General features: G+C 39.9%; 1 protein-coding gene across 1 annotated transcript in view; it reads right to left on the minus strand.

The window, feature by feature from the left end:
• Nucleotides 1–2,351: 2,351 nt before the first annotated feature.
• LOC124550949 (nuclear export mediator factor NEMF) overlaps nt 2,352–24,653 on the minus strand; it is a 78,794-nt gene continuing 56,492 nt past the window's right edge. Inside the window, exons 11-17 of the mRNA XM_047125764.1 lie at nt 20,786–20,980; nt 16,168–16,280; nt 5,665–5,887; nt 5,469–5,584; nt 5,127–5,269; nt 4,690–5,030; nt 2,352–2,792 (exon numbers count right to left, since the gene is read on the minus strand). Coding sequence (XP_046981720.1) covers nt 2,594–2,792; nt 4,690–5,030; nt 5,127–5,269; nt 5,469–5,584; nt 5,665–5,887; nt 16,168–16,280; nt 20,786–20,980 — 1,330 coding nt within the window. The 3' untranslated portion in view covers nt 2,352–2,593. The remainder of the gene's footprint in view (nt 2,793–4,689; nt 5,031–5,126; nt 5,270–5,468; nt 5,585–5,664; nt 5,888–16,167; nt 16,281–20,785; nt 20,981–24,653) is intronic.

Raw genomic sequence — 24,653 nt, forward strand, 5'->3', positions numbered from 1 at the left:
ACGCACGGATGCACGCCAAGACCGTAGGATCCTACGCAGTGCCGTAGGGGACCGCACCACCACTTCCCAGCAAATTAGGGACACTGTAGCTCCTGGGGTATCGGCGAGGACCATTCGCAACTGTCTCCATGAAGCTGTGCTACGGTCCCACACACCGTTAGGCCGTCTTCCGCTCACGCCCCAACATCGTGCAGCCCGCCTCCAGTAGTGTCGCGACAGGCGTGAATGGAGGGACGAATGGAGACGTGTCATCTTCAGCGATGAGAGTCGCTTCTGCCTTGGTGCCAATGATGGTCGTATGCGTGTTTGGCGCCGTGCAGGTGAGCGCCACAACCAGGACTGCATACGACCGAGGCACACAGGGCCAACACCCGGCATCATGGTGTGGGGAGCGATCTCCTACACTGGCCGTACACCACTGGTGATCGTCGAGGGGACACTGAATAGTGCACGGTACATCCAAACCGTCATCGAACCCATCGTTCTACCATTCCTAGACCGGCAAGGGAACTTGCTGTTCCAACAGGACAATGCACGTCTGCATGTATCCCGTGCCACCCAACGTGCTCTAGAAGGTGTAAGTCAACTACCCTGGCCAGCAAGATCTCCGGATCTGTCCCCCATTGAGCATGTTTGGGACTGGATGAAGCGTCGTCTCACGCGGTCTGCACGTCCAGCACGAACGCTGGTCCAACTGAGGCGCCAGGTGGAAATGGCATGGCAAGCCGTTCGACAGGACTACATCCAGCATCTCTACGATCGTCTCCATGGGACAATAGCAGCCTGCATTGCTGCGAAAGGTGGATATACACTGTACTAGTGCCGACATTGTGCATGCTCTGTTGCCTGTGTCTATGTGCCTGTGGTTCTGTCAGTGTGATCATGTGATGTATCTGACCCTAGGAATGTGTCAATAAAGTTTCCCCTTCCTGGGACAATGAATTCACGGTGTTCTTATTTCAATTTCCAGGAGTGTAATTATAAATTTCTGTTCTACTGTGTGTCCTTGGTGTACTTCTTCCCATTGTTTGTCCAGTAATTTGTCTCTGAAAATGATGGCTGCATGACCTTTTCTAATTCTATGAAGATTGCTTTTCGGCTTTTTAGCCAAACCGAATAGACTATGGTGATTTGTTGCTGAAATGGACAGAAAAACCCTGTATTAATGGGCTCCTGTGTATTTCACGAAAGATTGTTTGATTTAGAAACAAATTATAAATTGATGTTGCCACCTCCTCCTATTAATTATGTTACCATGGAGGAGAAAATAAAGCTGGGCCTCTGTAACTACAAGTGCCCACAACCAGTACTATCTTGGGCGCAGTAACATCCCTGGTTACTTTTACTATATCCTACTGGTACTCTCTCTGCTATTGAAGCACAGCAATCCAAGTGCTTTTCAATATTGTACTCATTTCAAGCTATGGCTTTGAACTTGGTTCCACTTTGTGTGTGTATAGCCACTCCTCTTTTCCTTATATTATGTCTACAATAATGTAATACTAACTTGGATACACACAGGTGCAGCTGTCCAATTTCTGTGTCCTATAATTTATCTTATGCTACGGGTAACACATCTGTAGAATTACCTTTCGATTCTTTAATTTCTTGTAGTTACACGAGAAGATCATCTTTCTCATTTAACAGGTTACTCATCTTCTGATGAAAAAGTCACAAGCATTTTGATTTTTTCACCCTGTGTAGCTGCCCAATCTGCTGTTTTCTGTTCCTCCACTCATTATTGCAACTATGTATATAGTGCTTTGGCAGCTGTCTCTAGGAGACATTTACCTTAAGAAGGGGATAATGGAAATATTGAAAATCACAGGGATTAAATAGACAATGCCCTGGCTACCCTGAATTCTTCATGCAGGTAACCTCTTACATGGAATATTCAGGGGTAGACCCTACCATGTGAGGGGTGATGCACTGTAACGACCCCCGTCTTGTTGAGTGGCTCTTCAAGCTCTATACTTAAATGTTTGACATAACACTTCATTCATATCTTGTTTCTTTCTGAAAGAGTGGCACAATCTCTGCAGAATTTTCGGGTATGTGCCTTATTGCATATTTTACTGTGTAGATAAGGTTGCAGTCAGGACTGCTTCCCCACCAACAGGGCATAAAGTCACATGCCCACTGCTCAGTGGTAAAGCACTGTCAGACAATTTAAGTCATTAGTCTTTTAGGGTAGCTAACTTTTCTTATGCTCCATTTCTATCATTTAGCTGATATCAAGTAAGTGGGGGAAGTAATGTTGTTCTTGCTTGGTGTTTCAAATTTATTATCTGTACAGCAAAGGGCTTTGTCATAGTGCTTGAAATATTACTATGTAAGAAAAACAACAGTGAAACACACATTAGAAAAAAAATCTTTATTTTCATTATGAAGCACAGCATATATATATATATATATATAAGCTCAAGTTTTCCAAAACTTATACCTGATGAAAGACATTATTCCTCTCCAACAGTACGCACAACAATTTTAGTGTCATAATCTCATTTTCCTTGTACAATTCTAACATGTAAAATCAGAATTTTCTCCTATATGATCGTGTACAATGTACATACAGAAAAGAGTTCACAAAATATCATTTACGCAGTTTTTGCAACTGTGGTGCTGAAATCTTAACTTTTCCTGGTATGTTCCTGGACAGGTCTTCATCCTTAACACTTTTTATTAAGTCCTTCTCTCTTGCAGTTGTGGTATGATCTTTGAGAAACACGTTGAGTGCAGTTTTGGCAGCCTTTCCTCTCTTGCCTGTTCCTGGTGTTATTTTTACTTTGAACCTGCAAATATAGTTAAGACTATAAATAAAACAGTGTAATTTTACTGACCAATTTTTCATCTTATCTGTCTCACTGTAATGCATAAATTATGGAAAATTACACAAGGCACTGAAAATACTGTTGGGGTACAAGCCCCAGCTCTACTGGAACTACATAACAAAATATCCTGAGGTCTTATCGTGTTCTAGACTTGATCAGATGACTATTCTGAGAAGGAAAATTCACTGTGCATTTCAATTCAAAAGTATCAAACATTGTAGGCAGTCACATAACATGGAAAACTCAACTAGAATAGCCTCCCTGCTTTGTATTTGTGTGTGTGTGTGTGTGTGTGTGTGTGTGTGTGTGTGTGTGTTTTTCTCCAAGAAATGCGGAATTAAATGTGTCTCCTGTTACCAAATTCTGTAAAAGACAATCTTGCAATCTTGGACTAAGGGGGGCCACTAGTATATGACACTTTGTCAGAATGGGGAATCAAGCACTGGCCAAACATGTTATACCTTTTAAGAAGAATGCTAGGAATAAAGACAACATGCCAGACTAGATCAGCCACAAAAAAATCTGCTTTTGCCAACCCTTGCTTGGATACAGAGTAGAGTATGAATTCTTAGATATCAAGATCCTTTAGCATTAATTAAAGAAGCAGTTGAAATACATGTAGAGAACAAAGTAATCAACAGGGATACACAGTATCAGTGTTGGCAGTGTTATGACAACAGGTTGCTTAACAGCAGCCACAGCCATGTTCATAGTACTTGTCTTTAACCACGTAATGTGTCTGGCCAATGTAAAATCATGCATTAGAAAAAAGGGATAAGAAACAAAGGAAGTACATCTGTTGAAGAGTGAGAAAAGCTACTATAAACTTTGGACCTGGAGACACAAAAAGTTCAATAAGTAGTCACACAGAAAGGGTGAAGAAACTTTAAAATTTATGTTCCCTCAGTGTTGTGTATGAATGAGTAAACATGTTGTGTTACGGTGTTATTCTTGTACTGATTAATGTTATAAAAGATGTTATTCTGCAAACCCATGTTTTAATTATGTATTGTGTACATTTTCTCTGCTTGTATTTTTGTTTCTTCTGTTTCAGGCATTCGTTGAACTGTGGGCAGTTTTGGAGGCACAGCAGCCAATGCTATGACTTCAGCGGTGGTGCAACAGTGTGTCCTCATTGCCACCCACAGCTACATGGAAGAAACTGTGAAATCAAATTAACAAAGGAGAAAAAGAGAACATCGATCATCGATCTTGAATTTATGATTAGTCAGTCTTCAGTTTTTCAAAAAAATGTCTTACTATAGTCTCTTATGAGACATCATTCATTGTGTGCCCAAGGCTGGCAATAAATTTTGACAATGCTAACTTCAAGTCTATTGATTTCAGTCAATGGGATAAGCAACTATTTTGTAGTGTACTACGGGTCAAGAACTGTATGAGAGTACTGTACGACCAAGCATGGTCAAAGTCGTCGTAGTTTAACTGTAGCACTCCCACAACACAAATAATCTGTACTGACAACAATTAATACTCTGTTGTTGATGATCTGTACTAAACAGTTGAGGTCTCTCACCATTCAAGTCATCTATATATTTAAGTTCCTTAACTCTAAAAACAGAGATTGGCTCCAACACGCTTTTGGCTCATACTACCTTCTCAAACTTAAAAACACATTAATCACTCCCCTCTTTGTTTCCCCATGCTACTTTTCTGTTTCATATCTAGCCCCTACTTTTTATGCAGGGTGAAAGGTACAGGTTCAACTGTGTTTCTTTAAGTTACAAGCCTGTAGTACTGTTCTGTTTTGGAAGCTTATAAGAAGTTCTCCTCTGTTGAAAATATTTTTAATATTAATTTTTTATTTTAGTTTTGAATAAAATGCTTAATAGATACTGACTTGTAGTTCAGTAGTGTAGTGTACGGCGCTACAACAGGTACTGCAAATAGTAGTTCATCTTCTGGAAGGGGGAAACCAGTGAGAGAATCCAACATGTCCACTTCAGCTGCCGCTGTCACTTCCACTTCTTCCGCTGCACCTCCACCTCCACCATCAGATTCATCCCCACCATGCTCCTGATTGCTAGGCTTTGGTGCCGGGCGCGGCCGACTCTTCTGTTCGGCTTGCTGCCGTTCAGCAGAAGCTACAACTCCATTAGTGCCTTTACTTTTCTGATTCTTTCCTTTAGCATCCTTTGCAGATTTTTTACCCTTTTTGCTGTCCTTTGGAGAGCCCGCTGACTGAAAAAATATTCAGAGAATTCATGTGCAGAATGTGTGTAAAAGATACATCACTGTAAATCACTAATGTAATTCTGGAAGTAGGATAATACTTACTTGCAAAATTTCCATGCGTAGCTTTCTTTCTTCTTCATCTTGATCCTTATACTTTTCTTTAATTTTCTTTAGTTTTGCTCTCTGTCCTCGTTTCAACTGTTGCTGAGACTTGTTACCAGATTTTGAGTCAGAATCTTCAGCAACTACACAATAATGATTATTACTTCAACATTACATGGATCAAATGCAACTAACTTGTGACAAAAATTATAGAGATTAATGATAACTATTGATACTGCACTTGTACATAATAATACTACTTTATTTTCATAGGGATGAGCCATACCATCTTAGTAGTTGTACAAAAGAAAGAACAGTTGCATTTTTTAGTTTTTGCTTTACCTTCATTTTTCTGTTGTGTTGGTTTCTGCTTTCTGTTTTGATGCCTGCTAGCCATTTTCTGATCATCCGTATCATTTACACCATTCTGGGGTTTATTTACTACATGAAGACTCAATCTGAAATAGTGATTAAAGTAATTAAAGTCAACTTTGCTGATAACTATGATATTTTCATCGTGTTAATCCCTTTTGCTTGCCTGTTAAGACTGTGCTCAATTTTGAGTTCCACATCAGGAAACATTGGTTGCCCCTCTGCATTATCTTCCTCATTTGGTGCATCACTATCATTCATATCTCCTTTGGCTGCTTCAACAGCTTCAATCTCTTTTGTACTTTCATCAGCCTGTAGGTCTTCTGCATCTTCATTGTTTTCCTGGGAAACTGCTTCATCATGTTTCTCATGAGAATTGTCTCCATCTCCTAAAATAACACACAACATGCAGAAATCACAAAGAGAAAAAAAAGACCACTAAAATCTTGATGAGAAAAAAATTCTACTTATGGAGTGGAGAACAGATATGCTTCCATCAATAACACAAAAGAGAGAGAGAGAGAGAGAGAGAGAGAGAGAGAGAGAGAGAGCGCGAGAGAGAGAGAGAGAGAGAGAGAGGGGGGGGGGAGGGGGAATTCCGACTTTCAGAACTAGGGAGTCCTTCATTTGACTAAAGACAGGAGAGAGTTGGAGGGGGGAAAACAAGGATAACCAAGAATGTTCTGAAGATGCAAAGTCATATTTCTGAATGAAATGAATCCCACAAGATACTGCGGGGAACTTTTGTTTAGTTTGGAAGTAGGAAATGAGGTACTGACAGAAGTAAAGATGTGGCATGGGGACATGAACCATGTTCACATAGCTGTCAGTTGAGCAATTGCCTGCAAAAGACAAAGTTCCCGGGTTCAAGTTCTGGTCCAACACACAATTTTATTCTGCCAGGAAGTTTCAAATGAATACAATGTTAATGCATGAAAGATTAGGGTTTAATGCCCCATCAACAATGAAGACATTTGAGTATGAGCTCATATTCAGATTGGGGAAGGTAATTGGCAGTTGCTGCTTCAAAGGAAACATCCTGGCACAGGCTTTAGGTGATCTAGGTAAACCTAAATCTAGATGGCCAGACAGGGCTTTGGACGCCACTCCTATTGAACACAAGTATAGTGTAATGTGGAGGGGGGGAAAAAAACACTGAGCTTGATAGCAAGTGATAATCTATAGAGGAGTGTCATTAAATCATACAATGGAAAATCCAGGAAGGAATGGAACAATATTATGAAAAAGAAGGTTGCTTCACATCACATAGTGGAGATACTGAGTTACAGATAGGACAACAAAAAAACTGTCACAAATAAAGCTTTTGGCCATTAAGGCCTTTGTCAACAATAGACCACACACACACACACACACACACACACACACACACACACATGACTGCAGTCGCAGGCAACTGAAACCAGTGGTGATTTCTGTTGCCTGAGACTGCAGTCTCGTGTGTGTGTGTGTGTGTGTGTGTGTGTGTGTGTGTGTGTGTGTGTGTATCATCTATTGTTGGCGAAGGCCTCATTGTGAAAGTCTTTTCGTTGTGCCTATCTGCAACTCGGCGTCACCACTATATGTAGAGCATCATTAAATACAGTGAGAGAGAAACTTATAAATACACCATTCATATTTCTATCATTTCATATGTGAATTTCTTGGGCCAGAAGGCCACAGAAAACCCAGAGTGATACCCTATGACTTTAAACAAGCTTCGTCATTGTCAGAAATATGTCCGTCAACAAACAGCTGCCATGTGATGTTTTGAATGCACACATGTACAGCACAGAAGGCACGCATAATTCTTTGAAAATCCGTGTAAGTACTTCAATCAATACCTTCAACATTTTCTCTATTGTATCATTTATTAATCCCACTAGTGTAAATAAAGTAATACATCCATAGATTGGTACATATTTATAGTTCACATAATGCCATCATGTAGGTGCACATGAAATACATAAGTACTGAGTGTATCTTTTCTGACAGAGTTATTCTAACATCTCAGCCACACACAGGGCTTTTACTGATCCTCGGACTTGTTGATAATACACTATGCCAATAGAGCACTTGCCCACAAAAGGCAAAGGTCCTGAGTTCGAGTCTCACTCCGGCACACAGTTTTAATTTGGCAGGAAGTTTTATATCAGCACACACTCTGCTGCAAGGTGAAAGTTAATTCTGGAAACATCCCCCAGGCTGTGGCTAAGCCATGTCTCCGCACTAACCTTCCTTCCAGGACTGCTAGTTCTGCAAGATCCACAGGAGAGCTCCTGGGAAGATAGGAGACGAGGTACTGGCAGAAATAAAGCTGTGTACTTTGGTAGATCACTCCACAAAAGGAAAGGTCCTGAGTTCAAGTCTTGGTCCAGCACACAGTTTTAATCTGCCAGGAAGTTTCATATGAGTGCATATTACACGGCAGAGTGAAAATTCATTATCGAAACCTCTGCCAGGCTGTGGCTAAGCCATGTCTCTGCACTATCCTTCCTTCCAGGAGTGCTAGTTCTGTAAGGTTTGCAGGAGAGCTTCTGCTTAGTCTGGCAGGTAGGAGATGAGATACTGGCAGAATGAAGCTGTGAGGATGGGTCGTAAATTGTGCTTCGGTAGCCCAGTTGGTTGAGCACTTGCCCGTGAAAGGCAAAGGTCCTGAATTTGAGTGTCGGTCCGGCACACAGTTTTAATCTGCCAGAAAGCTTCAACTGAAACTTCACCCATGAATGAGCTCAAGGTATTCGAAATGAATGTGGGCACTGTAGATCATGTGACCAGTCAAGATGTACTACACCAAACAGCTGAACAATTTGAAGTCAGTCACAATAAAATGCAGGAAATCAGGGGTTTCGGACACATTTTTTGGAAATGAGAGGTCCAATTAAAAAAAAAAAAAAAATCACCATCAAAGAAAACTAAAAATGTGAATCTGGTCAGAGAAAAATATTTTGACAGTAGAATCCCGGTGAGTGGCTCAATGGCCCAGATACTACCACACTGATTAGAATGGCCAAGAAGAGAGAAGACATACTCCATGGTGGTCAGCAACCTCCAGTAAGGAGACAGTACTAAGAAAGGGAGTAGTACAGGAAAATCAAATGCATGTTAGAGTGTTAACCTAATTTTAAATAAACTTCTGGTTTCTTCTTGACTTTTCTTTCAGTATCATGGATCATTTTTAGAACAGACATAAGTAGTCAATTTATATTACAGCAAATTATAATTTCATATGAATGTAAATGTGGTTGTTTGATTTGGCCTTGATTTTTACAAAGAAAACTGCCACCACTTTCACATTTTATGTTAAATGATCTGAAAATTCAAATCAGTTGAGGGAGAACTGTATGTTTTGAAAGTTTGTTGGAAACCAGTGAATGGTTCTGCATATACTGTATAAGACTATCAACTTAAACAGTTTGTATATTGTTTTAAATTGTTCAGTTTAAAATTCAATTTTTGTCCAACATAAGTGACACATCCCTTTGCATGCAGTTGAAATCTCTGTTAGCTCCATGATTAATATGTATGGTTCATGATGAACATTTGTTTAAATAAATTAAAGACAGTAAAACAGCATTTAGATCACTTCTGGACAAATGAAAACATGGGGAAGGGGAAAGGTATTTCATTTGTAAGTTACTGGATGCCTGCACATTACAATAATTGGATTAGTTTCTTGAGGAAATAAGGAAATAGATGGCTACACAGGATTGTATTTTAATGATGGGCCATTGATGCTTCCACTGTATTCTGCAAAACCCACAGGCCACACCTGTGTATTAGCGGAGACATGACCTTCAGACTGTTACTTGCAGTTCTTGAAACCAGTAATCCCACCTCCCCAACTGGGCAAATATGAACAGATTTCTGTGATATGCTATGTTCAGAGACTCCAAGAGCTTTCCCATTGTTCTCACCTGACAGAAGATTTTAACTGCGTCAATTATTGTAAAGTACTGTACTAACGACCATACTTAAAAATTTGTGAAATTGTACCAAAAAAGATCTTTTTTGTGCCACTGATCCCGGAATATTAATGACAGTGAAATTTGGTTTCGCACGATGGAGTGGATCAGGTTATGGTTGTGGAGGGGGCCATAATCAGTTACTGTTAGTGGCACAAAACACACAAACTTTTATTTTCCTAAGAGCCACTTAATTACACATTGCCTTAAAAGGATCAAATTAAAACAATATGCCTGAAGGCCTAGTTAAGAAAACTTGGGATACCTCCTCGGCTGAAGGCCCAAAACCACACCAAAAACAAGAATGGCTGAAGGCCTGAACACAAATTATAAAAAAATTGCTTAGCTGAAGACCTTATTTTAAAAAAATATTTCATGTAAATACTCGGCTGAAGGCCACACAAAAAACATTGAACAACTCAGGGGTTTAGGGCCTGGATAACAAGAATTTCAGATGGAACAAACTTTCAAAATTTTAGTTATAAAGCAAATCAATCTTCAAATTTTTAATTTAAGTTGGTTGAAGGCCTCGCACAGTACCTCAAACTAAAAGGATAATCACAATCTAAAATCAACAGAACAGTGGTGCTCAGAAGTGTTCCGAGGGTCGGCCTGAGGAGGTAGCTCTAGCGTAAGGTGGAGTGAGACAGGCAGCCAAGAGTAAGGTTAAATAGTCGGATGGCAACCCGACCCAGGGACGGCTGAAGGACCGACAATGGAAAATATGAGCCAAGGATGAAGATAACAGCAGCACTACGTCTTCCAAATTGGCGTCTAAGAACAGCCTAGGCACAAAACCACTGTTAAGAAAAAAATGAAAAACAACTAAAAGGCTGTCAAACTACACGCCGTGCCGGACAGCATTAACACGGCGAGGAAAAACACACTGCCAGAAAACTACGCTAATGACCAAGGCAGGTAACTGGGGCGTTAACGGCCACAAGGCAGAAAATACCACTGGTGCACTTCATTGGTAAGTAACAACCAATTTAATAGTTAAAGACCATACAGGAAGACGGCTGCAAAATTTGGCCAACTTCAACACACCATACGTTGCTGCTAGCCGGAACATCCCAGAAAGCAACAACTGACAATGAACGAAGAGATGTCACAGCAGTTGAGGTTTTATAACATGTTAACTGATCACTCAACTTCAGTGTCCAGGTTTGGTGGGCAACGAACTTTGTAGCTCTCGCAGCTGGCGCCTCACAATCCGACCGCGCATGCATGCTGCCAGCAGTTGCGGCCTGACCTTGCACTGCGGAGACTTCCTCACTGCTCTGCCACAACCGACCGACTGCCACACACACCACCACACGGAAATATAGTGGTCACACTAAAGATGGTACTGCAGTACTAGTATCGATAAGTGCTGCTGCTGCCACTGATGGAGGCAAATCAGTAACTCGTTGTGGTAGTAACTCAGGGAGAAATAAGACGTCAATCGATTGTGACAAAATGCCAAAGAACAAACGGCATCAACGCAAGCCGGGCATGGCTCAGACAGTAAAAAAAAAATGAGGGCAACTAACAGATGGTTTAAATATTTCTATACAATATCCCAACTGTGAACAAAAGAAAACTACAAACATGTGTAACAAAACTACAAAATTTGAGATCAAGCTTCAGAAAATAGCTCAGAAAAGTGCATACCTTCGAAGAAGTGGAGAAAAGGAGGACGAAATGTACAAAGCAACACTATAGTGGGTAATAATCAAATGTTACTTGTACTACTTTTACTACTGTCTTAAGTTTAACTATGTTAGGTCTATTATTTTACAAGTATTACAAGTTGTTATTTTAGGACCAAGAATAACCTCTTCCTAGCACATCAAACCTTCACAATACAAAGACAACAGCTGGTGTGGAGAAAACAATGAGGGATTTGATGTTGATGTTTATCAACCATTTCCAACAGAGAAAATGAAGAAGGAAAGAAACAAAAGCAGACAGAAAACCATACGCAAGCAGTGAAAATGCACTACAGTAAAATAATGGCTAAAAATGCCGCTCTGTACAATGAATTTTCAGTGAGATACAGTCACAACTTGTGAAATCAATTGCCTGTTGCCTCTGGCCTGTAGAACATGCACTGCAATCCTGTGACTGCAGACAAATCGCAGATATCTGCCAATTTACCCAACATACCAAGGGACTTGGCATCTGGCCAGAGCTGAGAGACTAGATCTGACTGCCCGGTTTGCATGTTAGTGGAAAACAACAGCCCTGCGATTGTCATTAATCAAAAATATCTGTGGAACTGGCAAGTAGTTCTGGCTTGTTGCAGAAATTTGCTGAGTGTGGCCAACTAATCTTTAATTCTATTACTTGGATTATAACTACAGAAAACTGTTCATTTGATATGACAAAGGAGATTCAATGAATATCTGAGACTTACTCTTCTGCCAAAATTGTTACCAAATATTTTAAATGTATGGGGACTTGAATCATTTTTCTCAGCTGTAACTCTAGCTTGTTAAACAATTCATGCAAAAGCTAGCAAAGTTTTCATACTTTTAAATAAGGTTTCTTATGCGGTCACCAGGAACTAGATCATTCAATGTTTTTATCAAGCATCTGATGTTGACCAATAACCAATAACATCAAATAGCTGATAACACAAAAAAGCTATATAATTTTAAGCAAATGATTCACGCGGATCTTACAGTTCACGAATAATTTAGCGAAGTATAAACAAAACTAAGGAGAGATTATCATTTACTTGAAGCTGTTTCCACACCTGCCGGTGAGTATGTTTGCTTGTACATGTGGTCAAGTTGTAAGGTGCCCCTTCTCTGCAGATAAGATTCATTTTACTTTATTTCCAGTTTTGCTATTTCACATATGTGAAGTGAATGTATCAGCACTGCAGTACGTACAGAATAAGTAGCGAGTGGTAGATTCCCGTGCTGGCTAGCTGAGGCAGTTGACCATCTGCCGCTTTCAGAGACAGTGGAATGAGATGTCAATGATGAAATCGTTCATGTCAGCAAAGAGATGCGTAGGGAGAGTACTTTTATTCTGATGAGAATTAAGTAATTGTTATTAATAAATACTTGCTAACAAAAGTTTTTTTTTTGCCACTCAGACATTATGAGTAGTCTACGGGTCATAAAAATTATCTTTCAGTAATTTTACAATACCAGGAAATGTTGATATTATTAAATAAATGAATCGGTTTGGCATAACTGACGATATACGATCTTATAAACTATATCAATTGTACACTCAAATTACAAGCTGGGCACAATAGTCGAGTGATCTAGTCATACGGTATGCCGTGCTCTCTTACTGTTAATAGTTAGCCTATTACCAGTTCAAACAAGCTCATTTTAGTGTGTTTCTTAAATAAACGCAGCTTAATGGCATCCCACGTAAAAATTATTTGCACAAAAAACTTCTTTCCACTTCACTGAGTAAAACATAGACAGTAATATTGCACTTTCAGAATCTGATGGTCCTGCCATGGCTGTGCAGGAAGACATAAAACTACAAGAGCATCTCCCCCTACAGGAAGGAAGACCTCCTGCATGGCATTTCACTGAGTCAGTTCATGGACAGACTGGCTTAATTATTGTATAACTCGGGTGGGAAAGCGTTGCCAGTTATGCTATACACTCCTTATACCACAATCTACAGACTCAGCAGCTAAATGGAGGCATTTCTGGAGATTTAGTATGAGTAGGGGGTTCTTGCAGTGTTGGAGGATGCATGTTTAAATTGGAAGAAGAGAGACAGTGTAAAGGCTAGCAACATCATTGTGCAATTACATTTGCCTATACACCACACACTGATCAGCTTCTGGTGAGTAGCTGCCACTCCTCAAGTTTGTTTATTGCATCAATCTTGGAATTTCCAAAGTTATAATTCTTTGGGAATTATTTCATGCATGGCACTGTTCTTTAACAGAAGAACAAGCATGCTCAACCATGCAGACTATAGAATTAAAAATTCTCATCATGCCATGGTATCAGGAGTAACTTAACTGAATTACCTATGTTTGCCTAAAATTTTGATGGCTCAGATGTACATCCATGAGCAACTGAAAAGATAGATACGAATATAATAGAGGGAAACATTCCACGTGGGAAAAATATATCTAAAAAGATGATGTAACTTACCAAACGAAAGTGTTGTTATGTTGATAGACACACAAACAAACACAAACACTCACACAAAATTCAAGCTTTCGCAACCAACGGTTGCTTCATCGGGAAAGAGGGAAGGAGAGGGAAAGACAAAAGGATGTGGGTTTTAAGGGAGAGGGTAAGGAGTCATTCCAATCCTGGGAGCGGAAAGACTTACCTTAGGGGGAAAAAAGGACAGGTATACACTCGTGCACTCACACATATCCATCCGCACATATACAGACACAAGCAGGCATTGTTAATCCTTTTTTCCCCCTAAGGTAAGTCTTTCCGCTCCCGGGATTGGAATGACTCCTTACCCTCTCCCTTAAAACCCACATCCTTTCGTCTTTCCCTCTCCTTCCCTCTTTCCTGATGAAGCAATCGTTGGTTGCAAAAGCTTGAATTTTGTGTGTGTGTTTGTGTGTCTTCAACATACCAACGCTTTCGTTTGGTAAGTTACATCATCTTTTTAGATATATTTTTCCCACATGAAAAGATAGATAGGTAGGTAGATAGAGACAGAGATAGATAGATAGAGAGAGAGAGAGAGAGAGAGAGAGAGAGAGAGAGACACCATTATAACTCCAGTGAACAGGGCAGTTTGCAAAGAAGCATAACTGGGCTGGGATGACTTCAAATCCTTGTGGCAGTAGGTAGGGAATGAACATCAGGACATCTGGCCATAGCCACTTTGAGGGTGTTCGGTCACTCGGGACACTCCATCTTTCTGAATGTGCAGTACCCCAGATTTATATCTCTGTTTGTCATGTATGACAGGCACAGAGATTAGTGTGGATGCAGGAGCACTGCCATTAAACACTCAAAGCATAGGTCATCTATAACAATGAGTCATGGTACATAATAATGGCAGGGTACAAGCACTTCAAAACAAATGAAACAATGTGTCTTCCACACTAACAGGCACTGTCCTGGTAAATGGTTGAATTATTCTCACATGGAGAATGTTATGTGGGATTAACCCTCAAGCGGGCGCACTGATGTATAAAGTGTACCAACCACAAACAACACTGTTATGTACTGTTCCACTGTTGTTTTACAACTGAAAGCCCATATCTACTCCTTCCCATTGCTTCAGCTAACACAATGATACGTTATGTTGTCATATGTACAATTGAGCTGCAGTAGTATAAAACAAACAGAGAGATTGGTGAGAAACATTTTGCAATGCGCAAGAAAATGACCAGATTCCAAACTAGCAGCACAATCCCACAATGACTAGTTGTCTACTAGATAATTAGTAACTGAATAAGCATTGTGCAGGCATCTGATGCAACTACACTGTTTAATATTCCGAGGGGGTCATTACTGTGGGGTAACACTTGTACATGGCAACAGAGTGGAGCAATGAAAGTTTATTTTATTTTTGTTTGATTAAACAATGATTCAACTCAATAACATAAGTTTATTGTATCATTGTTTAATTAAACTATAAGTACACAACATTTTTGCTCATACATGTTTACCTTGGTAACATAAAGGCTACAAGTGGCGTACAAAGTACACCACGCCCCTACTCGTGCTATAAAAATTGGCATGACCACCTAAGATTTAGATAGGGAACTGAGAAGTCTAGCATCATCTCTGTACCTTCAGCAGGAAATGCACCACCACATCATTCCCAAATTGTGTTAGAAATGTTTAAGGAACAGTCCTTGGGTGCGATAAAAAGGTAAAGTTGTCATCAACTGAAAGGTTGGTTTAAACACCACAGTGCTTTACTAGGCATGTCCTTTTGAAGGTGGCATAACCTTGCCTTCGTTCAAGTTTTGAACTGATTTACCCAGCCCGTTATAAGTGAACCTATGGTTTAATGTGGACTCTAAACCGCAGGGCAACTCAGCATTTTTTACCTCAACAAATACTGCCAGACAAAAAAAGTAAAAATAGAAACACTATCAGAGTGACCAGGGATCGAACCTGAGACCTCTGGATCTGTAGTTTGGTATTTTATGTTGAGCCGCACAAAGGACATGGTAGAGCTTGTATATAACAGGACAGTTCCCCAACGCATTTGGTATCTTATGGAGTTCATTTGACAATGTACTGTGGTTGTCATTGCTTTGTGTATGTCTCTATTCAATTGCTCATGAATACGTAACAAAAACACACAAAAGCTGGTACTAGGACTTGCGTTTCAAGGAAACTACGAAGAAGTGAGCAACCAGAAAAGATATGGAAAGAGGGAACAGTTGTTAAGTAGAGCTAGTTCTTCAGAATCTCAAATCAAGTACAGTCTATGGAAGTAACTTTTGAAATAAACAATGTTCAACATATAAATAGTACATTATGGACTATAAAAACAGTTATTTATTTTCTTTAAAGAGGGTAGCAATAAGAGTGAAAAAAAGAGTCACAGGCAAAATTATAGTCAAGTAACTGACTACTGATGCAATAACTATAAAGGGAAAGAAACGAATTAATGGAATAAATATGTAAAGAAAGGAGGTTGAAGAATATAAAAAAAAAGAAAGAAAAGAGAAAATTATGTGGAAGCAGCAGCTTTAACTTTCACAAATAAGTACATCAGTTTTGAGAGGATAGAAATCCCACTCATACCTTCATCATCGCTATCAACCAGTTCTATCTCTTGGTCCTGCTCTGCTGAGATATCTGTTACTGCTGATATAGCATCGTCTTCAACATTTCGGACTTTCCTTTCATCTTTATGCCTATGAAAAGCAGTATATTTTATTAATTAACCTGATAAAATGAACATCACATGCATAAATCTTTATCTGAGATATCATTATCAAATAAAACTGTGCTGTTATGACAGATGCTGTTATTAAGTAATAAAACATCATGCTAACTGCACAGCCATAAAACATATGTTAATTTATGAAAACTGATTTTTATAGATCTGAGACAAACTGCTGCTTCCATAAACAATGTTATTTTTAAGCTTGGCAAATGAATACACACAGACAGATTTGTCTACAGTTTCTATTATTTTCACATTGTATGATGTAGAAGCTCACATAAATAATGTAACCATGAACAAGTTCTGTTTTGCTCAGAGCTTAGAAATGAGTTTCTTGGACATTCATCTAAAAAAAGTCTTTATGAGCAATCACTATGAAAAGTAACATAAATGCTGAATGGCGGTTGGCCTACTGTTGAGATAAGCTCGTAAGAAGTGAAGAAGGCATCAAGAAATGCCACATATACATTTCTGTAAGCCCCAAGAAGGGCAGCCGGAGAAGGGGGGGGGGGGGGGGCACCACGCGACAGGCTGCACAAATGAGAAGAAACATCCACCAGTAATTTTCAAATATTCGTATGCTGACAACATACACAGTTAGGACAGATAGAGACACGAGACATATTAGCTAAAAATAGTATGGAATGTTTGAGGAAATAGGAAGAAATACAAGAACACATGAGGTCAGTACTTATTAAGGTAAAGGGAGATTAAACAACAGTACTGAATGACAGTAAGAGCAACGAATACACTGAACACATTTCTTTTTTTCATATACAGAAGCAACAGTTTGTTTCATTCTAATAACAAATGTATTTTCAAATTTGACACAACTCTGAAATATAACCAGGTCTCTATCGCACAATTCTTTATTAAGTGTTATGCGTTGCAAAATTTCAGCAGACATAAGCGGCGGAATGAAGTGTTCAAGAAATTAATGACAGAAGATATACATAAGTGTGCACCTAAGTATTTTAATATATAGTAATTCGAAATGGTATCATAATTACATAAAAATAAAATTTTAGTACCAAGCTCACGAATGTGAGCACATAAACTGAATACAATACAAACCTCTTCTCATGTAGGCATGTTTGACAATTCTGTCAGCTATCGAATACTGCTTTGTACTAAAGTTTGATTTTTATGTAAGTACACTACTGACCATTAAAATTGCTACAGAAAGAAGAAATGCAGATGATAAACGGGTATCAATTGGACAAATATATTATACTAGAACCGTCATGTGATAACATTTTCACGCATTTGGGTGCATAGATCCTGAGAAATCAGTACCCAGAACAACCACCTCTGGCTGTAATAATGGCCTTATACGCCTGGGCATTGAGTCAAACAGAGCTTGGATGGCATGTACAGGTACAGCTGCCCATGCAGCTTTAACACGATACCACGGTTCTTCAAGAGTAGTGACTGGCATATTGTGACGAGCCAGTTGCTCGGCCACCATTCACCAGACGTTTTCAATTGGTGAGAGATCTGGAGAATGTGCTGGCCAGGGCAGCAGTCGAACATTTTCTGTATCCAGAAAGACCTGTACAGGACCTGCAACATGCGGCTGTGCATTATCCTGCTGAAATGTAGGATTTCACAGGGATCGAATGAAGGGTAGAGCCACGGGGCGTAACACATCTGAAATGCAATGTCCACTGTTCAAAGTGTCGTGAATGCAAACAAGAGGTGACCAAGACGTGTAACCAATGGCACCCCATACCATCACGCAGGATGATACGTAAGTATGGCGATGATGAATACAAGCTTCCAATGTGCGTTCACGACGATGATGCAAAACACGGATGCGACCATCATGATGCTGTAAACAGAATCTGGATTCATCTGAAAAAATGACGTTACGCCATTCGTGCACCCAGGTTCGTCGTTGAGTACACCATCGTAGGTGCTCCTGTCTGTGATGCAGCTTCAAGGGTAACCGCAGCCATGGTCTCCGAGCTGATAGTTCATGCTGCTGCAAATGTCGTCGAACTGTTCTTGCAGATGGTTGTCGTCTTGCAAACGTCCCCATCTGTTGACTCAGGGATCGAGACGCGGCTGCACGATCCGTTACAGCCATGCGGATAAGATGACTGTCATCTCGACTGCTAGTGATACGAGGCCGTTCGGATCCAGCACGGCGTTCCGTATTACCCTCCTGAGCCCACCGATTTCATATTCTGCTAACAGTCTTTGGACCTCGACCAACGCGAGCAGCAATGTCGCGATACAATAAACTGCAATCGCGATAGGCTACAATCCGACCTTTATCAAAGCCAGAAACATGATGGTACGCATTTCTCCTCCTTACATGAGGCATCACAACAATGTTTCACCAGGCAACGCTGGTCAACTGCTATCTGTGTATGAGAAATCGGTTGGAAACTTTCCTCATGTCAGCACGTTGTAGGTGTCGCCACCGGCGCCAACCTTGTGTGAATGCTCTGAAAAGCTAAGCTAATCATTTGCATATCACAGCATCTTCTACCTGTCGGTTAAATTTCGCGTCTGTAGCACGTCATCTTTGTGGTGTGGCAATTTTAATGGCCAGTAGTGTACGATACTATTTGGAATTGCTGTATATTGGAATACTTAGATGTACACTTCTGTCATTAATTTCTTGTATACTTCATTCCACAGCATCTGTCTGATGATTATATTTTGAAATGCACAGCGCTTAGTAAAGAATTGTGCGATCAAGACCTTTCTATATTTCAAAGTTGTTCCAAATCTGAATGGTCGCCTGCCTCTACTGTGGAAGTATTTCTACATCAAGTAATGGATACTTTCAAATGAAATTAACATATGATTGAAACTGTACTAGTCAAGAAGAAATGGGAGAAGGAAAATAACATACCACAAAAAACTACAATCATGAAAATTCCAATGTAAGAAAAATGAGGCACGGCAAACATTCATGTGTAGATAAATAATGAGTGGCCCTTGGCATAAACCAATGCTGGCCTTAATTCTTGGTCACCTGCTTCTCTGTTCCATAACCCCACCACTCTACTTTGCAATCATTCTTTTCCCTCTTGCATTTTACACAAAGACTCCCTCTCATTCTGTCACTGCATACATCCCCCTAACCTTGCCACAACCCCTTTCTCCTTCTCCTCTTCCTACTGTCTGCTGTGGCAATATGTACAACAACAATCAGTGCTACGCCAACTCATATGTATGTGTGTGTGGGGGGGGGGGGGGGGGGGGGGGGAGCAAAACTAAACAAAAACTTGAAAGCCAGTTGGCTTACGCTGGGTGACTTAGCTACCCCTACAGGTTTTATGCAACCTGTAATGTTGTACTTGGCACTGAAACTTGACGTTCGTAATTTTCATATTTTCTTGCTCACTACGCCCAAACTACTAGTCCTACAGAAAAAAAGAGCAGGATATTTTTGTACGAAATGCAATTTAGTTAAATTTTATACTGAGATATGTTTTTGCTGCAGGCCACAGTTTTCGAATTATTCAGGAAAAAAATATAAAAATGACCTTCAAACATATCTCCATTCCCACAATCATCCCTCATCAGTCAGGATTTCTAGTATGTTGTTTGTAGCACTCCCTCCAACCACAGCACAAAAATTTTCAACTACACGAACTATTCCCGATATATGACATTTTTTTGTCTCTAACTGATTGGGCTATTATGCTGCCCTGCACAGCCAGCTATTTTGTTAACATAATTAATTTAAATATGCCCCTAAGGTAATGAAAGAAAAACAACTTTTGTAAATGTTATGCTAAAACTAATCACAATGATAATTTTATCCAAACTTAAATCTTACAAGCGCAGTAGTTTTGTAGCCAGAAGGCCTCATGAATACAATGAGGTAATTATGTATTTTATTCTGTTAAAATTCACAAAACTGTTGGGCAAAATTTACACAAATGTCAGTTTTACAGTTTGTAAGTGCTTGACTAGGCTGGTGTCATAATAAGGCCAATCTATGAAGAGCAAAAGAGGTTGAAGGTGGGAAATAATTAATGCAGTAACAAATTTTTGTACAGTGGTAGGAGGGAATGCCGTGAACAGCATGCTAGAAATGCCGACTGGTGGGGGCTGACTATGGGAATAGGGGTTTGTTATAAGGCTTGAATAACTCGAAAACTATAGCCCCTAGAGAAAACGTATCCCATTACAACCCCCAAAGAATAAGGTCCTGTTCATTTTTTTCTGTAGGACATGGGCTGGATGTAGCAAGCGAAAGAATATGAAAATCTCGTGCCTGGTTTCTGAAGGCCAGATGTAGTATTGTGCATTGCATAAAACAGTAGGAGCAACTGACTCACCCTGTATTATCTTTGTGTGTGCATAATAATGTGCATGAATGGTTGGTTTTCCTCATTTTTGTATATTACTACAACAAACATCTTACACAACTGAAGAGTAAACTACACATTCCAATTATTAACATCAGATTCAAAAGTTGAATAAAATATTAATTATTTTATACTGTACCGTTGTATGGAATCGTCTTCAAGTTTAAAAAGGAAGCTAAAGCCCATGATAAGATGGGAAGGTGGCAAGAAGTTCTTCTTTCCACGTATCATGAAGGCTCCAGTCGTCAGATATTCTCCAGTTGGTGCTGTTTTAGAAACTTGGTCACTATGTACCCACCAAGCACTGGTCACAACCTTTGCATCCCATGCTACACTAAAGAACAAGAAATAAAACTTAGGGCATGACCTTACGTCTTTAACAAAATGGATGATAAAACAATTCAGATGTACCTACACAAAGGCATGAGTGATCCACAGCTAAAAATAGTTTCTCTCCTTTCCACTGCAGCTACTTCCTATTTTAAATATAATTTATCTGACTATTGTTTAGCACTTAACAGTGAGAGCACTAGAGTTCATTGTCACAGGAATGGCATAAACATTTTGGGAGGTGGGACTGCAGGTAAATTTCATTGCCAAACATTGTTGTCATTCACTGAAATATCAATGCAAATAGTATTTGCTTTTAAATTAATAGCATCATTGTATTTATCATCATCAGCCATTTGATGTATACTGCTAAATAAATGACTCCACTGGATTTTTCCATACATTGTAGTTTTCAGTTACACTCAGTCACATTAATTCTGAATTATTATTATTATTATTATTATTATAACATTTACATACCTTTCATCATATCACTGTCTCTGTCTTCCCTTGTCTCTTCGAACCCAGTAAAGTATTTCCTTGGACTATTTTCCATCCATTCATCTAAGTACTTGTTCCAAATATTTCTGTTTAATTTTTGTTACAGTTGTTATGCTATTACTGCTTGCATTCCAGATTGCTCCCTGATCCATTTGACTGTTTTCCTGTCTCTTCTAGTAATTTTCAATTCACATCTCTTGAATGATAACTGAACAAACAGTGTGTTCATGTCTCACTGCCAAAAATGGATACTGGTGCTGGAATCTACGCTGATTGTAATGAACTTTGTTTCAGAGACACTGGACGCTTAATTTTAAAAACCCTGTTTAGTTAACCGTACTCACCCTTGGTCTTTTTTACTCTACTGTCCATTCAGTTGCCTTTAACTGCCCTAAATACAAAAACTCTCAACTGATTCTATGACTTCAGTGCCAATGCACGCTGTTTTCTTTCTGATGTTTTGATTGCAGATTATTTTATAATTTATTTTTAGTCCGTCTTTCAAACTTGCTGTATTAAATTCTTCAATTTGTTTGCAAAGTTCATCTGCACTAGGGTATAACAAAGGCAGTTAAATTGTTCCATTTGCAGTATCAGCCACCATCCATCGGCTGCACTTTAAAACGCCCACCGCCAGTCAGGCCGCCATGTTTTCTACGGCTGCCACCACAGCATGGGGTGCTGCTATGAACGCTTGCACTGCTACAAATAATGTGCAAGCATCCCCTCTTCTGAGCTCTAGCAGTGGGTCTACTTAAGTTCAAACATCGATGCAAAGATCTCTTTTTTTGTGTGTTTGCCATTTCATAACAGTTACAGACTTTCATTGCGGTCAGCGTTCATCATCTATGGAATATTCATTGTATTGAATACTGACTGAATTGTAAACCTTCGTATCTGTATATATTTCAACATTCAAATCTACTGTTAACAACTGACGTTACAACTAAAGCAAACAAAGTTAGTTATTACTTTCACAATTTGATATTAGATGTAGATTAAATTAATATTTGCATTCTCTGTCAATGAACTGGATCTGTTTCTCACTCCTGTATCCACTAAAGAACCACAAAGTGTGCAAAGAAAGTTACAACATCACTAATATGATATCTTTCAGATAATAATGATGATATGGATTTAAAGGGATTAAACATCTTTGTTGTCAGTCTCTCATTGCACATGAAATTGTGTGGAACAAGAAAAGGAGAACTGACAGCTCCAGGGCTGGTGACCATATTGCCATGATTAAAAATTAGCTTGACAGTTGCTGAAGTCAGATGGTTAAAAGTGAGATAAAACCCAGACAGCTAAAAATTGAAGCCGGTCGTTGCGAGGACACCCCAAGGAAGGTCACTAAAGTCCGTACTACTAAAAGTGGATGGGGAACATAAGCTAATTAGTTCTCTAATCTGTACAGTCTTCAAACAGTGAGATAAATAAAATAAGTACAGAAAAATTTTAGGATGCATGACAGTGCATGGGTAGGACGTAGTTAGAGGCCGCTCAGGACACATGCAGGAAAGACAGATGTCCCTCCACATCCACCCCCGATATTGAATATTGAGAGGCATTAAATTTTATTGGTAAATCCACTTTCCCTCAAGAAACATATGACTTTGTTAGCTGCTGTCTCACTGTCTGCAAGTATCTGGGTGGGGAGGTAGACTGGTTGGTGACTTGTCTAAGGTAAGCCAGCTGGGTGCTCTCTGTAAGAAGATGGGCTGTCATGAGTTGATCACCACAGATGCATTAACTGGACTCCTCTTGACGCACAAGAAACTCGTGGGTATGTCTAGAGTGGCCGATACGCATACAGCACGGTACGCTGGCATCTTCCTAACAGACCTGGAGAGAAGGCCTTCTTGGTCCATTTAATAGCTCTCAGCTTGATAAGGTTTGTGTAGCCTACCATTCAGTATCCGAGGTTTTCAAATTTGATGCCACAGTTGAAATCATAGGTCTGCACACTGCACTCCATGTTCATGTTTGTTTCCTGTGGTTGCTTCTTTAGCTAAATTTGTCAGAAAGTTCATTACTCAGAATACTCAAGTGGCTCAGTGTCCAGATGAATGTTTCTGCCATACCAGAGCTGTGGAGGTCAACTAAGAAGTCTTGGATGTCAGAAACCAAAACATTTATGGGGTAGCACTGAGATATACCCTGTAAGCAGCTCATGGAGTCGCTACAAACCAGGAATATGTTTGCGGTGAGATTAATGTACTGGAAAGGCTGTGATAAGGTCACCAACTCTGCAGTGTTCGTGCCCCTCGTGTGTGCAAATGCATAACCAACTATGTCACTGATCCGCCTATGTAGACGCATGTGGAATATGGGTAGTCATGGAGAACTGAACAGAACATGTGTCTGATAATAGTGGGATCAGCATTTTTCTTAGTGCTACAGAAGCGGTCCAACTGAATTATTGGACTGGGTAGGGGGGAGAGAGGGAGGGGGAAGGTACTTAAAGGGAACTCCATGAACACAGGAAGAAGTGGGCAGTTGGAGGCCCTTGTACAGAGTTTCAACCATATCCCAGCTGGTCTAACAATTTCTGGGAGATTTATGAACAGTCTGAGCAATTGGTTGTGAAACAGAATCGTGTAACAACACATGGGTAAACCCGTGACAGACTGTGACCACGTAGTTCGTCAAGAGTTGCTGGTATTTGACCCCCAGTGGTGGGGTACAAGCTTCCACCAGTAGGCTGTATACAGAACTAACATGGAAATTTCCAGTTGCTGACCACTCACCACTGTAGAGCACAAGCTCAATACTGATAGTGCTGCTGACACATAAGTGACAAATCCTTAGCCTAGGCAGGATAAAATCAAAGCTTTGTAGAATCACTGAATATCTGTGTGGTCTGTGCCCAGAAGGTGCTGCTGAGAAATCTGAGGGCATTAAATTTCCTCGCGCAAGAAGTCTTGAGCTGGCGTATCTGTGGTATTCATGTTAACTTATTGTCAAATAAGTGACCCAAACTTGTTACAGAGATAAAGTTTTGGGTGTGAGTGCAGAATCCTCAGTCTACAAAAGTGCATGATGCGAGTCTTAGTGGGAGAAAACTGATATTCTTGATTCAGGACCCAGTTATTTGCTTTTTGTACGGCCCCCTGAAGTTGACATTCTGCAGTGCACAACAATGTAGGGCCATAACAGGCAAAGATTGCCCACAT

This window comes from Schistocerca americana, chromosome 1 (genome assembly GCF_021461395.2).
Source record: "Schistocerca americana isolate TAMUIC-IGC-003095 chromosome 1, iqSchAmer2.1, whole genome shotgun sequence".
NCBI lineage: Eukaryota > Metazoa > Arthropoda > Insecta > Orthoptera > Acrididae > Schistocerca > Schistocerca americana.